This window comes from Clarias gariepinus, chromosome 13 (assembly GCF_024256425.1).
Source record: "Clarias gariepinus isolate MV-2021 ecotype Netherlands chromosome 13, CGAR_prim_01v2, whole genome shotgun sequence".
Lineage (NCBI taxonomy): Eukaryota > Metazoa > Chordata > Actinopteri > Siluriformes > Clariidae > Clarias > Clarias gariepinus.
Genome location: NC_071112.1, coordinates 28,858,569 through 28,878,422, shown reverse-complemented (window position 1 = coordinate 28,878,422; position 19,854 = coordinate 28,858,569). Strand labels below are relative to the sequence as shown.

General features: G+C 38.7%; 2 protein-coding genes across 4 annotated transcripts in view; both read left to right on the top strand.

Annotated features, from left to right (window-relative positions):
* The window catches only part of adck1 (aarF domain containing kinase 1), a 164,655-nt gene extending 151,215 nt beyond the window's left edge, over positions 1-13,440 (top strand). Inside the window, exon 11 of the mRNA XM_053509394.1 lies at positions 13,390-13,440. Within this exon, the coding sequence (XP_053365369.1) occupies positions 13,390-13,393 (4 nt within the window). The 3' untranslated portion in view covers positions 13,394-13,440. The remainder of the gene's footprint in view (positions 1-13,389) is intronic.
* A 435-nt stretch (positions 13,441-13,875) lies between these two features.
* nrxn3a (neurexin 3a) overlaps positions 13,876-19,854 on the top strand; it is a 327,753-nt gene continuing 321,774 nt past the window's right edge. For 2 of the 3 annotated variants that reach the window (XM_053509390.1, XM_053509389.1), the window contains exon 1: positions 13,876-14,578. In XM_053509390.1, the coding sequence (XP_053365365.1) occupies positions 13,882-14,578 (697 nt within the window). In that variant the 5' untranslated portion in view covers positions 13,876-13,881. Of the gene's footprint in view, positions 14,583-19,854 lie in introns of all 3 variants that reach the window. The other variant, XM_053509388.1, reaches the window with a different exon arrangement.

The following is a 19,854-nucleotide window of genomic DNA, read 5'->3' as shown; positions in this document are numbered from 1 at the left end:
TGATGGACATCTTCTTGTAGCTCAGGTCCAGCTCCTCCCCATGGATGCAAAAACTTGTTAATGCTTTCCCCTTTGCACACAGCAAAGAGAAAACTGAGCGTGGATTAGCTGATGTGGATGGAAAGGAATAACATATTCACCTGTGTTAGTGTGGACTAGGCCTCGGTGTTTATGTGGGCAGACTTGATTAGATGTCAGCAGCATTCAGCAAAAAGTCATCATCCGGGAAAGATGCTCCTGCACTCTGTAGTAGGCTGTCAGATAAACCCAAGTAAGAGCAGTATGAGTGCTATCACCCGGTTTCTAACCTGAATCTGAGGTTTAGAGGGGTGGCGTGAGTGTGTTTGGCTTGGGGAAGTAGCAAGACAGCATGAGAAATACTGTTATAGATCTGGTGTTTCTGTTCAGTCTAAAATTGCAGTGTGTGTAGGTGAAAATTTATGCTAAAAAAAGGAGCAGAGTGAGTCAGAAAGCCTGGTGAGAGTGTGAGCTGAAGCTGGATGTGGGCTGTTCTGCATCTCGAGTGTTTTTGTGTCTTCTAGCTCTGCACTTGCTCGCACTGGGGTCCTTAATATTATACATCTCTCTCTCTCTCTCTCTCTCTCTTTCAGTGTCTCAGTCATTTCCATTCTACTCCATATCCAGAATGCCATTCACACTCATTGTTGAGGAAGGTACTGTATAAGTAATAAGTTACATCATCAGGTTATCACTTATGTTATAGCAGCTTTAAAAAAAAAATCCGCTCTTTAATGTAACTCAGGTGTCCTAAAGATTTAGGAAAATGTAACGTTAGAGCTTTACCTGCTGTAGAAATATCGCTAACCCATAAGCCCTCTGACTGAATCCTGTCTCACTGTCTCTCCTTTAAGCCTGTGTCATTGTTTGTGATAAAGGAACCCCAGTACACAGCGGCTCCCGCTTGGTCAATATGTTGACTCAAGTCAATCGGACTAAATCTGTGCTTAACATGTAGCTACGGGCACTGAATTGATCCACTTGACCCAAGTGGCTTCTAGGTTTAATTGAAAAAAAAAAAAAAAAAAAGTAGTACAACCCAGGACCTTTGCGAATACTTGCAGAAATCAATATTTGCAGAATGCTTTCCTCGTGAGTAGATTCAGAATAAAGTATAAGATGCTAAAAGCTTTTACAGCGCTTTGTTCCAGCAGAGTCTTTTTTTTTGTTTTTGTTTTTAGTTTCGCTCTTCTTTTTGCAGTCCCCCGAAGTAGTCATCGTGTTTGGAAAGCATTAGCATGTCGTGGCAAAACTCGGCAGCTCAAGCTGACACTTTGATTGAGGAGTGCATTTGCACATCTAGGTGAATTTCTCGTCTTGTAACTCACTGTCATATTTGCGCTCAGAGCTGTCCAGACGCCGTTTCACACCTAAGGATTATCTTTGTGGTTTTTTACAAGTTGCTCTGCGATGAAACAAACCAGTTAATACAACAAAGTCTCCGATTATGCAGTAGTCCTGGGGCATATTTATCTGTTGCACTGTTTACCTTCAGTGCAGCTTGAGAAGTAGCTATATGGTGGGTAGGAATGCATGGTCTAGCATGGTCTAGTATCAGAAGCAATAGCTCAAGAAGCAAAAGATGCACTATTTGTTTGCCTGAGTCTTGAAATGATTTAGGGGTGATGAAGAGTGCACTTTCTTCTATGGCTGAGCAGGTAGGATATTTCAGTTCTTCTCTAATTAGTTGAGAACTCCAATCACTGACTCTAATCAGGGCTGCATTGACACTAATCAGCACCGGCTCCTGGTGCGCACTTTGACTTGTTTCAAGCTTTAGATTCAGGCCTATGTGTTTTAGCTTGATATGTTTTCTAAGCAGAAAAATAAAAAGAGACAGTTCAGCAGTGCTGTAGTGTGATTCTTTTACTTAATGTGCTAGAAATATGATTAGACAAGGAAAAGGACTGGGCTGGCCATCCAGCTACAGTACAGTGTGTGTGTTTGTGTGCTTATACTAAATGTACTGCATAAATATGTTTTTAAAGTTTGGCCTCTGTACACCACCATATTGGTAATTGAAATTAAACACCTAAGATGAAACTTTCAGCTTTAATTCAAAAGGCTTGACGTTACCATTTGGGAATTACAGTACAGACATTTTCTCACAACAATGGAACAAATGGCTGACACATGGCCAGGTTACTCCATGACTAATCAAGCAGATAAAAGGCCTAGAGGTGGTTCTGAGTGTTACTGTACATTTGCATTTGGGACCTGTTCACTCAAACTTCCAAAATGAGGTCCAAAGAGTTGTTTCTAAAAGTAAACCCATCAGAGAGATCAAAAACACTGGGAGTGGTTAATACAACAGTTTAAAACATTCCTAAAAAGAAGGACGCACAGTAAATGAAAATCTATGCAACAGCAAAACACTGTACAACCAAAGATAACTTAAGTGGATGATTGCAGAATTCTGTCCATGGTGAAGAAGAATCATTTTACAACACCTAGCCAAGTCAAAAACACTCTTAAGGAGCAAGGCGTGTCATCATCACAGTTTAAGTCAAAGTCAGTGTCAAAGTGCTAATCACTGGTAACGCTTGAGAACAAAGTCTTTAAACTGATGAAACCAAACTTGAATTCTTGTACCAGTGTGATGGGAAGAGAATTATATGGGGAAATTAAGGAAGAGCTCATGATCCAAAGCATATCACATCATCTGGCGTCCATGGATGAGGCTGTGTTATGGCATCAGCATGTTATGGCTGGCAATGGAACCAGGTCTCTGGTGTTTATTGATGACTTGACTCCTGTTAAAAGTAGCAGGGTAAGTTATAAAGTGTGCAGGGCTAATCAGACTCAGCTCAGATACAGCAAAATGTGGACAAAGCTTCATATTGCACATGGATAATGACACAAAACACAAACAAGTTAATCCTTATATATGTATACACTACTGCTCAAAAGTGATCACTTTCTAACTCCACGGTAATGCCTGATTTTTATTTCTTTCTACACTGTAAAGCTAGTCTAAATGCTTCCAAAATATGCAATAATCTCCTTTGAACCACTTATATTGACGTGTGTCAGCTTATGCTCTGTAAAGCCTTCATAACAGCTCTAATCCCAGGTGCTGGTTATTAATTGATGTCACCATTTGATGATGATGGTATATATATATATATGTCTATTTTATTTTATATATATATATATATATATATATATATATATATATAATTGCTTTTTTTTCCTTAGATGGATTCGACATTTTGTGTCTCAGTCTGGACACAATCTGGTAATTTTAAATCACACTTGTGGTATTGACTTAACCGTGGAAACAGTGTGTAATTTCAAATTACTTTTCAATTTTTTTGTAAATCTGTGGCATTTTTAACTGTTTTATTCAGGCCTTTAAAGTACTTACTAAAAAACTTAAAGGTCTTTTCTTTTCCCATTAAGCCAATGACTTAATAGCTATACTGTATGTCAATCAAAAATGATCAAGAGTTGCGCCAAATCATCACTGAGACCATCTTATGCAACGTGATGTACTTAGCCCAATAGCTACACGTGCTTTTAAATATGACTAAGCCACCAGAATCCTCAGGGAAGCAAAGACTTATATAAAATTATTCATCTTCTTTACCTTTATAGACATGAACTTTAATAATAATAATAATAATAATAATAATAAATGTTACATTATCTAAATACAGTACTGTATATTTACCCTAGTTTGAATCCTTTGCTAAAGTCAGGTTAGACTATCATCATGTACAGTAGCTAACAGAAACTGCCGGGCAAATTGTAGCATTAGTTGTACATAAACACAGTACATCTGCGGAGATTAAATGATGTTTTCAGGTAAAACAGCGCAGCTGCTCAATTATCTTTTATTTCAAAATTTCTTTCTGACATGAAAATGAACATTGACTTCATTCCATCAGTTAAAAACGAATCACCTTCATTTCCATGTAAATAAATCCCTTAATGCAGGAGCTTTAAATCTGAGAGGTGCCAGGTCTTGTTTTTTTTATAATAAAAGGCTAATGTTTTTATGGGTTTGCTGATGTAGTAGCTGGCGTTATTGTTTAGTGGTAACATGACTCAAATGACCCACACCACATGTGGGCTAGTGTGGGTGGGAATGGACAGGAAATGTGAAGATCTCAGAATGAACAGTCTGTTTCTCTGGATCAAAAGCTTATAACACATGGCTCTCGAGGACAAGCACCAGTGGCCAAAATGTGTGTGAGATTCTCTCTCTCTCTCTCTCTCTCTCTCTGTCTGTATATGTGTGTGTGGTCACTTAAAGCATGAGTGATGAAGTGCAGAGTATTGTTCTAGCATACTGTATCTATCATACTTTAAGGAAAACTCCACCCTGAATAATGAGCACATAATTAACAATAACTTTTACTTAGTTGCTCTTTTACACTTTGATGAACATTACCCACAATTCCATGAGACTACCTGCTGAGGCGCTGAAGTGGGATTTAGCTCTCACTTCTTTTCTCCCTTAAGAGAGCGATCGCTGCCCTTTATCCTTTAATCTGTCCAGCACTCTCACCTCGTCATCTTCACACCCTGCTCAAACAGCTCAGCTTTTAAAGCTTCAAGGATTCAAGGCTAACACATCGATCAGCCGAGTATCTGCTGCATTGTAAGCCTGCATTGCATTCTGGGAGTTTGAGTTACAGTAATGGTCATGAGAAGACTGCAGAGCAAATACCTGGTTATACAAATTATTCAGCATGGAATAATTCACCTCTGAGTAGTTCTTAAGCTCTATGTGGAGCTTTGGGTTGTAGGTGGAGTCAAATAACTGAAGTCTATGGCATTAATAAATTGTGGTCTTTGATTCTGAGATGGACTGTTAAACACTACACACTTTATAAATATATTCTATATATATATAAATATATTTATTTATTTACTATTTCACTCATTGCTAAACGAGAGGCGAGTTCAGGACCACGGGCAGAGCACACAATTCATGTTATCTCTCCTCCGGTGTTTAATTAGATTTGAGATTTAGTATTGTTTATAAAATGAAAATGTGTGTATTATTTTATTGATTTTATAGGTAAAATCTTCAGCAGCCTCATTTCCCCTTTCATCTGTTTTAACCACTCAGCATTCAGCATCACCAGCATCGGTATACTAATCACAAGCCTGATCCTCTGATCAAGTTTTTTTTAATGTTTGAATGATTCATAAGTCACTGTGTAGCTCACAAACAAAAAGTACCATAATGTTTGTAGGCAATATAGTGGCACGGCAGGTAACAATGCTGCCTCCAAGCTAAGACTTTTCCCAGATTGATCCTGAACACACTTGAGCATACTGTCTCTGAAGAATTCCTCACGTTCTCTTTGCTGGTACGAGTGTTGGTAATTCTGAACTGCTTGTAAGAGTGTGAAACAGTATGCATGGTGCCTCTCCTTCCATTTAGGATGTATTTCCACCTCGTAACCAATATTTATGGGAGTGCTTCCAGATCCACCACCACCCCGACTGCTTAAAGCGATTATTTATGAGTTAAGTATATGCAGTCATACGTCCATAGGTATTTGAACAGTGACTGTGACAGTTTTTGTATTTATGGCTCTGTACACTGGCAGCATGAACTTGAAACAAAACACTTAAAAAGAAAAAAAATGGACCAGCTGCAATTGCGTCTTGATTGCAAATCCATTGTGATTTCGTACAGAGGCAGAAAATGATTTCCTTCCCCAAATACCTCTTACTTGATATACATATACTCTTTCAATTTCTAGTTGGGTTCTACTTGTAAATTTTGGAAGGGTTCCTTCTAAAAGATGATGCGTTTAGGGTTCTACATGGAACCTTTCCAGATCCTTTCAAAGGGATGAACTAAAGAGTCCTACTTGCAGTTTTTACTGTTACTAAAAATACAGGACGGTTATTGTAATTTACTGCAAGCAAGGGTTGCTAGTAAAATAAACTGTTATACATATTAACAGTGATGTACTATAATATATACATGCATACATACACATTATTTATATATAAATATATTTATATATTGTCCTTCCTTGAGCCACTTTTGGGAGGTCCTGACCACTCTGGACCAGAAATATTCCACAAAAGCTGCAGAGTTGCTCTGAGCCATCACAATTTGGGCCTTCAATTTGTCCCAGTAGCTACAGATATAATATTTATTGTTTAAAAACAGTATTTTAGGCAGCAAATTAACATTTTGTCCCTGAAAGTTATGTGATGGAAGCAGAAAAAATTAAAAATCTAAATAAGAATATCTAAATATGCAGCCAAGGCGGTTTACAGTGCTGGGATTTGGAGACACAAACTTCTAATCTTTATCTCAAAGCCTGTGATTTAACTACTTCTCCCTTTAAATTGACCTAACATAAATATTGCATAGACATTAAATGAGCTAGTTATTGAAGCTCAGTCGGTAAGGATTCAATACACATTCCAGAAGGGCATGTGTTTGAATCCCGATCCTTGAAGCTTAGTTGTGTACCCAAATAAGCAGATGTACTTTTATGTGTTATTTTAAACTGTTTAACCTAGTATGTCACTGCCAACCCAAGTTGATACTTAAGGTCAAATACTGAAGGTACTCAAGGTACTCAGGAGAATAATATAGTCTTAATGGTACAACGTCAGCGTCTGGGAACATTTCAGTTGGTGCTTTTATTTCAGAGGTTTTAAAGTGTATATAAATGACTTAATGCATGCATGTCCCTCTGAAATGTAGAGTAAAACATTTTTGTTTTGCAATAAATTAACTAAAACACTTTCAGGAATAAAAGGTACTTGCCAAATGGTACTATTAAGGGTGCATCCGTTGTACCCTATGTACATATCTTTCACCTGTGCAGGTGCATATGTTGTACACTTAAGAAGATTAAATGTGGCGCTTTAGCAGTGCATCACTGCTCCTTAAGGTCCAATTATGTACCTTCGCATACTAAAGCTACTAAAAATGTGCTCTCGATGTCCCCAATAAAGCAACAAGGAAAAGTACTGTTTGGAACTCTGAATTTTTCCAGAGTGTAAAATTAATTGATGACTGCACGTTTGTCCTTTAAGAATGGAGAAGTGAAGTAAAATAAAGTGTCTGATAATACATATTATATATACCACTTAAAAGTTTGGCATCGCAGTCTAACTCCATGGTCGTTCCTAATTTTTATTTCTTTCTACACTGTAAATAATTTCGTTTGACGAGTTGATATTGAGATGTTTCTGCTACTTATGCTCTGTAAATCCTTCATAATGGCTCTAATCTGAGGTGCTGTTTGTTAATTGGTGATTTCTGAGGCTGGTAACTCTAAATGAACTTCTCCTCTGCAGCAGAGGTAAGTTTTGGTCTTGCTTTCCTGGGAAGGTTCTCATGAGAGCCAGTTTCATCATGGGGCTTGATGGGTTTTGAAAATATACTTGAAAATACTGTTCTTGCAAGAACTATTCTACTGTAGAAAGGCTGACCCAAAAGTCTTAACTGGCTTTTGTTGTTGTTGTTACATAATTACCTAATTTCAAATGTGTTATTTCATAATTTTGAAATCCCCTGTATTGTTGTAAAATGTAGAAAATAAACCACTAAACAAAGAACTTTGCAAGTGATCCCAAACTTTTGAGTGGAAGTGTACATAAAAAGCTTGTGTTCAAAGGAAGAAAGGTACTTTTGCCTGTTCCTGTACTGATAAAATTGTGGGAACATCTTTAGTACCTTGAAGTTGTGTAAGTTGTAACCTCTCTCTTACTCCCTCATCGTCTATACCGCTTTGTCCTGTATACAGGGAGATACATCGCGGAAGGCCTGGAGCCTATCTTTGGAGAAATAGACATTACAGGGCATGAGGTGGGGTACACCCTGGATGGGGTACCAATCAATCACAGGGCACACACACTCTCACGCTCATTTACACACTACAGGAACAGCCATCTGCATGTCTTTGGACTGTTGGAGGAAACTGGAGTACCTGGAGGAAACCCACCGAGCACGGGGAGAACATGCAAACTCCACGCACACAGACTCTGAGGCGGGAATCGAACCTGGAACCTGGAGGTGCGAGTCAACAGTGCCGACCACTAAGCCACCGTCTCGCCTGTGTTGTAACCTTTTAAGAAGAAAATAAAAATCAGCGCTCTTTGAGGTTAAAATATGTCAGGTCAAAGATAAGGAAAAGTACCTTTGGAAACCTATATTTAAGAGTTGTAGATAAATAATGCAATAAATGAAGGTGCACAGACACACACACACACACACACACTTTCTTTCGGATACCGAGTACACCTTTAAATGGAGAGTTTGGCAACGAGAGGAGAGGCGGAGCCGCGCGCAACACGAGCGTGTGTGTTCGTGTATGTGTGTGTGTGTGCGTGCGCGTCGTGCGTGCGTCGCGCGTGCGTGAGTGCGTGCGTCCGCCCGCCCGTGCGTGTGTGTGCGCGCGCGCGCGTGTGCGTGTGTGTGTGTGGAAATCTCGGGATCGCCCATCAGTCAGTGGCACCGGAGCTTCACACGGGTCCAAAACCCCCCGCTCACATCACCGCCGCGTCTCCTCTTTCTGACGAAGTGAAACCCGAACAAACAAGAGAAAGAGAAAGAGGGATAGACAGAAGCGCGCGCTCTTTCAGGAATCTCATGCGGATTATTATGCTTTGACATCTTTCCGGTGGAATCTGAGGTCAGTCGTTTGTCCTTTTCATCCTTTCTTTCTGTTTTTGTTGTAGTAGGAGTAGTATTAGTAGTAGTGTACAGTCACACACCCTCTCCCTCTCACACTCGGGAGCGCGCACACGCGTGGAGAAGCTTGAAGTTTTCAGCACTTAATTGCGGACAGCTCCTTCACTCCTTCGGTGGCGCGCAAACGAAACGCGCGACGCGCGGAAACGACTTGGCGCGAGAGAGGAAGCCCACGAGTCCCCGAGCGCGCGCGTGTGTTACGAGTTGCTGTTGTTTCATTTCATTTTTCAATCCCGCCTGGAATAAATGTTTGATTTGACTTGACTTAATTGGAGTGCATGTGATCCAATCTCAAAGTGGAGTCTCTCTCTCTCTCTCTCTCTCTCTCTCTCATCCACACTCACACCTCCGGCTCATGAGGCAAAAACAACATGCACCTTGATATTCATTATACGGTGTATATATGTTTTTTTGTTTGTTGCTATATTTAAAATAGGAATAAATATTTTTAAAAAACATTGTGCCATAAGCCTATCATAGCATATCATGTGCAAGATTTTTTTTTTTAATTGGAACAGCTGGTTAAAATAAAATAAAAATACATTTTGTGTAAAAAGTGGCCTGCAATAATAAATATAAACCCATGGCTCAGATATTATTATTAATTAAAGAAAAATAAAAAGAACAAAACCAAAACCAGGGCCTTCTCTGGTCTCCTTAGTAATCATAACTAAAAGATAAAACACACCTTTCTTTCAAAAGCATTAATGTCAGTAATGTATAAAAGTTTAACGAATTTATTTCTTAAATATGTATCTGTTCATTAAATGTATTTATTGTAATGTTTCAAGTAGTTCCTCCATAGCCTAATGAAGATCTAAATCAGGTTTCAGTCTGGACACACGCCATACAGGAGGAGGTTCATGTAGACACACAGACACATTCCACACTGAACCTCCTTCTGATTTAACACTCATCTCATACATTTTTTCGTTTGGATCTAATTTACGCGAATCTGATATAAATGTGTTATTCCTAAGTGCTTCCACATTTAAGTCTGACCTCAGTGAATTTATTTTAAACTAAATTTTTAATCTGACAGAAATAATTGAAAACGTTTCGATTTTGAATTAGTAATAGCTGTAGAAATGAATGAATGGAAATACATCCATGAAAATAAAATTCATTAACACACACTTCTCAAACAAGCACCACGTTAATGTCATACGAGATCCGAATTATAGATGAAATGCGAAAATCATTTAAAATAAATAAAACCCTGTCGCAAAAATGCGGTGTTTTTTGTTTTGCTTTTTATATTCGTTCCGTACTGCAAAATCAAATGTGTATAAATGTCTACAAACAAATTCAGCGCGTAATTTCTGCTTCTTCTTCTTATTATTATTATTATTTTGGTTTAAATCTTGCATTTGAGCTGGAAATAATCAGGCATCGACCAGAAGGGGATTTGATCTTTTTCTTTTTTTTCTCTCCTTCACCTCCAAACCCTGCGGAGAAAGCAGGCCTATTAAGCTGTAATCTCCTCCGCACAGACCGAGCACGATCTGGATAAATGTGCCTGATTGGATCTGGTGTTATCAGTCTATAAAAAGAGAATACTACTTATAATAATCAAAAATAATAAATAATAACGACGAGGATTATTATATGAAAAACACTTTCTTTGGTATTAAATGGCTGGCTTTTTTGTGCACATCAGCGTGTTTTATTTCAATTATAATCGTTACAAGACAAAAAGGAAAAACGAACCTGTGTTTTGATAGAGTTTGATATTGTTTTATTCTTTTATAATAGTGTTATAATAAAAAAAATCCGTAATGAATTCAAACGCGTCTGTAGTTTTACGCAGTGACCTCTAAAAGAGAGAAAAAAATCCTTTTCGTTTATATTCTTCCTCTTTTTTTTTTTTTTTACCAAATACAATCGGTGTAATGTTTGACTTTTTCCTGCTTGGAAACCTTTTTGCATTCAAATGTATTTTATCATTTTTTCTTTCTTTTTTTTTTTTTTTGTATTTACATTTTTCTGCGCAGAGAATCCGACACGCTGGAGACACGCATGAACTGTCGCATCGTTAATCTTTTTAAATCTCAAAATGGAATTAATACTCTGTGTTTAAAATGCGACTTTGGACTCATACGATTAAAAAAAAGCATGGAAATTAAGGACCCCCCCCCCCCCTTCCCCCATCTGATTGGTGCATTTGTACAGAATTTCATGCAGACACTAAAGGTTGGCCCGCGTTGTGTTTTTCCTCCTGATTTAAAATCTCTTTAAAATGAAACAAGTTAGAATGAATTTTCTACAGCACAGCATTATTTCTCAAGATGAAAGATTAGAATCTAGAAATGCATTTATTTATATTTTAAAAATATCTTGAGGAAATGTATTCCTGACTGAAGCAATTCGATCATTAAAGCAAAGGAATTAATGTTTCTGATGCCATGATTCTCTGTCACATAGAAAGGGCGAGAGAAAAGGAAAATGTTGTGTAATGTCTGTAGAAAAAGAAAAAAAGGAAAACGCCACGACTGCAGTGTGACGTGATGTTTTTGTCATTTTTGGCTACACACACCCTAGACCATTGGCACCTTTTACCACAGTGGTGCAAGCATGCCATGAGGTGACCGTGTTAATCCTGCGTTAATAATTTCGAGCTGATGGGTCTGATGGTGTGTGTCTTTTTTCTTTTTTTTTTTTTTGGGAAAGTGGGGCGGTGGTGCATTTGGAGGGTGATGTAATGCAGGAGGTGATTGGCGCAGAGGGCTGCAGTGGGCTCGGTGGCAGCGTTGTTGGCGGTGTCTCAATCTCTGCACCTTTTTTTTTTTTTTGTCTGGGAAACCCTCATTGGGTGCAGGTAGGCGTCCTAGAACTTCCTCGGACTGTCGACTGGAAACACGGGAACGAGGGAGAAATGTGCTGTGGACATGTTCGCTGAGGTCATTCTTCCTGACCATGTGTCCTGGCTCGGTCTGATTTTGGCGTGAGATTTGTCGTGCGCGTGTGTGATGAACAGGCAGATCTGCTGCCGTTAATGTACCTCGGGCTGCACATGATTGTTCATCCTCCCCTTTCAATCTCCTGCTTGAAGTGGATCTAAATGCATGACTTTTTTTTTTTTCTTTTTGTGTGTGTGTGTGTGTGTGTGTGTGCTGGTGTGTGGCGTAGTCACTGGGGCGCGACATTCACATATCAATGAGGACAATGATGTGTGCAATTTAGCCTTTTCACCTCCCTTCTCCTCCTTCTCCTCCTCTTCTCCGCAGACCACAGGCCCTTGTCTGTCTGAAAAAAAAAAACAAGAACACACACACACACACACACACACACACAAACGAGTACATTTTGAGGTGTATGCCCGAGCCAACATGGAGTATCTGTTATTAGCAGCCAGGCTCACTCGCTGGCTCGCTCTCCTTGGCCTGCTCACCAGGCAGCTGTGTGTTTGTACGCATTGTGTTTCTGCTTCAGCACAATTGTGTGGCTTTACAAAAACTATTGTCCAGCTGTACCTGCTACCTGCGCTCCTGGCAGCCACGCAGGAAATATTAGACGCCTATTAGGTTACACCTCACATGCTGCTATGTAATCCGAGCCTATTCATCTTTGTGGACTCATGTTAAAAGAAAGCAGGTGCTGCTTTTAGACGCTCCGAGACTCCTCCACAATGCCGGTTCCATTTGAATCCTGATCACTGAACGAGAAAAAAATGGTTCGATAAATGTTATCGATCATTGTTCATAAATATTGTGTTTTATGGTGTAGTAAGGAGGACGATTCAGGTGCCTACTCAAGCCAGGAATCATTAGTATCATTTTACAATATGATTGGATTATTATAATTTAACTTATTGTAAAATACATAAAATATTTAAAAATGCAATAACTCACTTTTTAGTTATTAGTGTTTTTCTAGATTTTATTAAACATATGATATTTATTTAACATGTATTGTGGGTTTTATATTAAAAATAAATGCGCACAGATTTTTTTTTTTTTAAGAGCAGCACCTACTGTATATTATAGTTTATCTATACCTTTTTATCTCTACCTGTAGCTATACTATAAATATATATATATGAAGGCAATAATTGTTTATGATTATTTGCATTTTATATAATTTTTTTATTCAGATTTTACATATACTGTATAGATAATTCTTAGAAATAAATGACACATTTGCCAGGGCCTGTTCCTATAAAATTAAATATAACCACATACTGTATATCATAACACATATCATTTACTTATTACTAATTATTTAGTTGTACCATTTAGACATCATAGATTATGTTTACGTTAAAAAGGCATTAAATATATATATGCATTAGATATAAGGTTATTGCTTATTTTTAGGCTGGGAATATTATAATCGTTGATTCTGTTGGTGTGTGTTCTTCATCCTGGGAATAACAATCCATTATTTTTCTCCACATTTGCAGATAACTCAGGTTGAGTTTTAATTCTATACTGCTGAACTTTGGCAAGTGTGTAATTGAGGTAATTTACCCACCAGATGACCGATAGCGCAGGACGTCTTATGAAATGGAAATGATTTGAATAGCAATCTGTTCCCTGAATAAGTTTAAACGATTTAATGCCATAAAGGCTCCTGATTACTTAAGAACAAGTCAGAGCATGTTAGCTTTAAAATCCTGATTATTTAAAGGTTTTTTGATCATTTTTTCTTAAGTAGGTTTTGTAACGTGATGCTTTTTGTTTCGACAGCTGAAACCGCGAGAATACGAGCACTACGTTGGAGTATACGCCACCTACAAGTCAACATGAACATGGTTTTCTCTAAGGTTAAAAAGCGACCATAGTGGGACTGGAGATTTTTATTCTAATGTGAATTTTTTTCAAGGAAAACCCCTGCCTCCTAATTTTTGTTTTTCCACAAATCTGTGCCGTCGTTTGTGACAAAATTTAAAACTGTCTTCTGACAGAAATCAGACTGTTCAATAAAACTGGCCTTATGACTGTTACTCAAGACTGTTCTCCCTCTCTATTGTCCTCCATTCACTTTTTAAGGATTTAACCTTCTCTACTCTTTGACGTCAATATCCTATGTAAAAAAAAATACAAAAAGAAATCGTTTTTTCGCATACATTAGGATGTACTTTGGATATACGGACCTTTGAACCAAAGCTATTTTTTCAATGCTTTCCTATTGCACAGGATTATAAATCCCCCTCCCTTAAAACATCCAGCACTTTCACGATGACTCTGCTCAGATACCCGGTCCAGCTGCAGCTGCTGCTCAGTACTGTGCTCGGCTCTTGTTTGGGTTTGGAGTTCCTCGGAGCACGAGGACAGTGGGCCCGTTTTCTCCGCTGGGACGCCAGCACCAGAAGTGACCTCAGTTTCCGGGTCAAAACGGACGCTTCCACGGCGCTGCTCTTGTACTTTGATGACGGCGGTTACTGCGACTTCCTCCAGCTGATGGTGGTTGAGGGCAAGCTGCAGCTGCGGTTCAGCATCGACTGCGCCGAGACCACACTGGTTTCGGGTAAACGGGTCAACGACAGCAGCTGGCACTCGGTCACCGTGAGCAGGGCCAACCTGAGGACGGTGCTCGGCGTGGACGGAGACAGCAAGGCCGACGAGGTGCGACCTCAGAGGCAGTACATGAAGATCGTTAGTGACCTCTTCCTGGGCGGAGTCCCCCAGGACATTCGCAGCTCGGCCCTGACCTTACCCACCGCCAAGGACCTGCCGCCTTTTAAAGGAGTTATCAGGGACCTAAAATACGGCAACAAGGAGCCTACGCTGCTTAGCAGCCAGAGGGTCCGGATGGACACGGAGGGTGTCTGCACCGAGAACCCGTGTGAGAACGGAGGGATTTGCGCTCTTGTGGACGGGGAACCTCAATGCGATTGCTCCAAGACGGAGTACAGCGGGCGGTTCTGCAGCGAAGGTAAAGCGACGTAGATCTTAAAAATGTGTACGCTCAACGTTTGATGATAATGCAATATTGTTTTTATGCGGTACCAATGTGTCGATTTTTCAGGATTTCATGAATTTTCATTTACCTTTAAGCTACACCAGTGGTCCTTCAACTCCAGTCACATGATTTCCCAAGGTGTACTTCTCTGCCTTCACGTTTTCATCTAACACCACACCTGCAAGAAGTAGCTTTATTTCTAAGTGTGTAATGTGGATTTCATTGCTAGTTTTTTTATTATTATTCCTATTAACCATCACGTCTCAGGTCGGTTTCCAGAAAAGCATCCTCCTGAGAATCCCAAACCTAACCCTACGCTCCTAGGATGTCAGCTCTCTCTCTGAGATTTTGCAGTATGTGTGTGAGAATTTTAGCTTTGATTCATTCACAGCTCTCTCTCTCTCTCTCTCTCTCTCTCTCTTCCTATCATGTAATGTACAATGAATTAATAATGCATTCTTGCAGAGATGATGAGCTTACATTTCCTACAGGATTTTAAGAAATAAGAACCTTTTTTAAAATCTGTTTCTAAAGACATTTTTGTTGTTGTTCAACGTTGTGGTGTGTTTGTGTATCAGCATTCCTGCTGTAGCCATTTTAGATTCTCTGGGGATTTCAAGGTGGCTGGTGGCCATTTCACAGCTTTATGCTCTGATGTTGCCGGTTCAATACGACAATGTGACCTTTCTCTTCTTTTTGTTTTTCCTTTTTCCTTTTCTTTTGTTCAAGCAGATCATTTTCACAAAGGTCACAGTGATATCGTACTTGAATTCATGATTGACGTTTTTCTGATGGAGGAAATAACCACTGGATGTTTCGAAGTGCTTTGATTTAATCGCAGTTGTTTTGATGTACATTTATTCAGTGTGTAATATTGACAAGGATCGAATAATGATTTTTAAGTTTTCCTTGAAGCACCCTTAGATCCTGGTGCATGATCCCACCAATGCAAGGTACCTAAAATGTTGATTGACTGATTTACTTTTATTTCTGAATTATTCTTGTGTTGTGCTGAATTGCTATTATGCATAGTTAGATCTTTCTTTTGATCACTACAGTGCCTATAAGTTTGAGCTTTTTTAATTTAAACATGAAATCATGTCTGTTTTTGAAAACACTGATTGTGAAATGAATGAATTCCACAAACCAATGGTTAAAAAAAAAAACAACAACATAAAAGCAAGGATGTTTCTGACTCTTAGACCTGAGGCTTTTTCCTTAAAGACTGAAGCGTTTCAGTTGGGCGGGTGATGAATGGGGAGTGTGCCGTGCCATGTTGGTTAGTTCTCCTCACTGCAGACACAAACCTCTCCAGCGCTGCCTGGAACACAAAATGGCTGAATCTCGATTATGCTTCGTTTAAACGATTTCGGTCGACACGGGAGCTTTGTGTCCAATGTCGCAATCGTGCACCGCATGTGGGAGTCTGCATGGGGTTTTGGGATAAGAGAGAGCGTCTTTTGTCGCGGTTTTGTCGCTATCTATGTAGAGCAGCGCTCGGGCAGAGATTATATCCACCACGGCGCTGGCAGACGAGTCGCTCGCATGGGCGCTAGGCTCAAATTTATAGCCGGGGCTGGGTAGGGGAGAGAGGCGGGAGTAGAATTTTAGCCTTGATTTATTGTTGTTGTTCCTCTCCATCTTGTTTGGATGGCAGGATTCTGCAGTCTACTGATATCAGCCTGCGCTAGTAAAAGCAGCTCTGATTTCTCTGAAGCCTGAGAAAGAGTGCAGGCCATCGTAAAAGAATAAATAACCTAATTTATTGGACCGAAAGCAATTTATATGGTGAGCTGGGGATGCTTTTAAAAAACTCTGCCCTCTGGCCGGAAGATCATATCTCATCACATCTCGTCTGGTTTTTGCTTATCCAAATATGAACAGGGTTAAATATGTGCATAAAAAAGTCGTTTGATGTTTGGAAATTCTCAAACACTTTGCATTAATCCTGCACCATTAATGCATCATAAATGCACTTAGAACTGTAGTGTAGGACTATAATATCTGACTATTCCAGGTATAAACTCTTGATATGAGCTCTTTATAAATACTATATACACTACCCAAGTACAGTGCTGATTAAATACACAGCAAACAGAAATACAGAGAATTTATGATTAATCCTGTAGTCATAAAGCATTATAATCACTTCTATATAACATGCTATAATACACACAGTGCTTTATAATGCCAGGTATAGGAGATTATGAGTGCTCATAGAAACATTTATAAACAATCTTTTCTTCGCCCAAAATGACTTCATAATAGATCATAAATACGTTTTTTTTTTTTTATTATAGCGTGCATAATGGTTTATAATGTTTGTCCTAATCCTGTAGAAGAGCTCACAGTTATATCGGATAAGATGTCACAATATGGTACAAACTCTTTAAAACTTCATAATGTAAGGCTACATAACACATTAAGTCATTTAGTTATAGGGAAATTGTGAACAGTCCTGTTATTATGTGTTATAACAGGTATACAGGCTCTGGCGTTATACTCGCAGAGACTTATGTTATAATGTGCTAAATTGTTATGATTAGATTTATTGATCCGTGTTATGTAATATATGTTACGTTTATAATGTTCATAATGGCCTATTATAAAGCAAAGATAATAAATTATGATTAAAGCTGTAATCGAAACCAGGACTTGGCATTAGTAAACGTCATAAGATAGGACTTTTGTTTTATGGTCCTACGTACTTATAACACCTACTGTAACATGATCCAGTATAAATGCTCATTAGTACTTATATAGTGACCTGCATAGACTTTAAAACCTTCACTATATGACGGCATGTATTATCGCTCCTTTATATATATACTGTAAACTATAATGGAGGTTCTGGTTATTACTTTTTATAATGTAAAGCTTTCGTTATAAAGCATATTCTTATAAACAAATACAATTATATACACAGATCAGACATAACTTTAACACATGTTCATGACGCATGAACGTTGATTATTAATTATATATCAGCACACTGGTGACTAGATCACCCAAGACTTACCCATGGAGGGACCAAAGACTAGCCGTTCTGGTCCGATCCCACAGAAAAGTCAATGCAGCACAAATCACCAAAAAAACTCTATGCTGGCCACCACAGCCAACCTGGTCTCTCCAAATTCCGCAGACCCTAATTTGATCAAGCATCAATTTGATGAGATGCACCGGACAAACAAGTCCAATCCACAACCCTGCAGCTCACAGTGCATGAAGGAACCCTGGGAAAGTCCTGGTTCTAGACACCGCAGAGCCACGTCCTGGGGTGGAACAGGGGGAATGTACACGATATTGGGCATAACGTTTAACGTTGTAATATTATGGCTGATCAGTGGAACATCACATTACGATCTCATGTACTCATGCTTTACAGTGTTAGTTATTAATAACGTTTATATACAAACACATTTCCCTAAAAGCATTGAATGCACCAACGTTTCAAATAATTGTAACAAATGCTTTGAAACTCTTATGAACAGAATTTATGATATTTTATAAAAACAGACATTATATACTGTAGTCATGCATTCTTGGTTTGTAAAGTGCTATGTAGGTTGCTATAGCTACCAATGAGCATTTACGTAGGATTAAGTCGGCCATGAAGCACAAGTATCATCGAGTTCATCATGTTGGGTCACATGATTTCACCAGTTTAATATTGTACATGTGATATGTTATAATGCACAGGACCCAAGCTTTTTTTTCTCTTATGTAACTTTAATGCATTAAAATCATATATTTTTTAGATTATTAGTCTAATAATACCGTATTTTATTATTAATATGACACCGATTGTTGCATATTTGTAGCATGAAAAATATTTCTCTAAAATTAAATGTGAACACGTTGTTAAAACGCATTCGTACACGTAGTTATAAGTGTTTATAAGAATGTCTTACACTTTATCATTAACATAATTTATAACATGTTACATCACCAAGCACCACTGAAATACCTATAATGATCCTAATAACCAATTATAACGCATTATGACCTGCTATGAGTGCATTAAAGAGTCATTATACATATGGCCTTTATAAAACACAGCTTCCGAGCGAGTCTTTATACATTATAAGAAAAACTCTTTAGATTCAGGTCCATATGGCAACACTTGGTCAGCAGTGTAGAAATCAGTCCGCAACGTGTGTTATAGAGAATAGATTTGGTTCCAAACACGAAAAACAACAACAGGAACCTGACACTTCCCTCGACGGGCAGATGGCTAAAATGGCCTCGGAACTATTTGCAGTTGCTATAGCGTATGTTCCTCGCTCGGTGGCAAATGTGACAGCCGCACCGCTACATTACATGCAAATGTGTGTAGTCTTTCGCAGCCTTGAAAATAACAAACGGATTTTGGCTGCCAAACAAACGCTCAGTCTGTTCTTTCTTCCCATGTGGACGGCGCTTGAATTTAATGCGCTCGGACTTCGGATTTAATCCTGCCGAAGATCAAATTATTAGCCGTTGGAGAGGATGAGACGACTCGCAGTTTCGGGTTACAAGTTGATGGCGGATCCTGAGGTTTTGACAGGAAGAAACTGCTGGGATCCTTATCGATTTGGGGGAAAAGAAAAAAAAAAACTCTAGTCTTATAGAGAAACTGGGTCAGGCGAGAAATGCGAGAACAGCTTGGGAAGAAGGAAGGAGAAGAAGCCAGGCTAGACGTTGTCAGACGTGAGAAAATCAGGCGGAGACAGTGCATCGGACTGAACTTCTGTGCAATGACACAATCTGCAAATAAGTAACGTCTGAATTGATTGTGTGATTTATGATATAGCTCTGATTAGCATAAATTATAAACGCACTAAAAAAAAAAGCTTTTATGATTTACAGGGGAGAGAATAACCGAACCTGGCCACAGTGCTATCTACTGTACTACTCCACTCCACTATACCACCTGACTTAAAACTATTCAAATATGACTTAGTACCTCCAGCACTTGATGTGTGCTTAGCAGAAGTTTTATATATTTACTATATTAAATGTTATAACCGCACAACACGTAATGCCAGGTTACATAATACATCCTTACATCCGTTCATAAGAACACTTCATGCTCTTTTTACAATGTAACGTTTACAGTACATCTTATCAACATTATGTTAAGCATCGTTATAATGACATCATAATGTCTTACAGTATGTACCCAGAGACATGTGAAGTCATATATTCATGTGGCTTAAAACAGCTTATGAGAATTCATACAATAAAACATAGATAATATATATATGCTG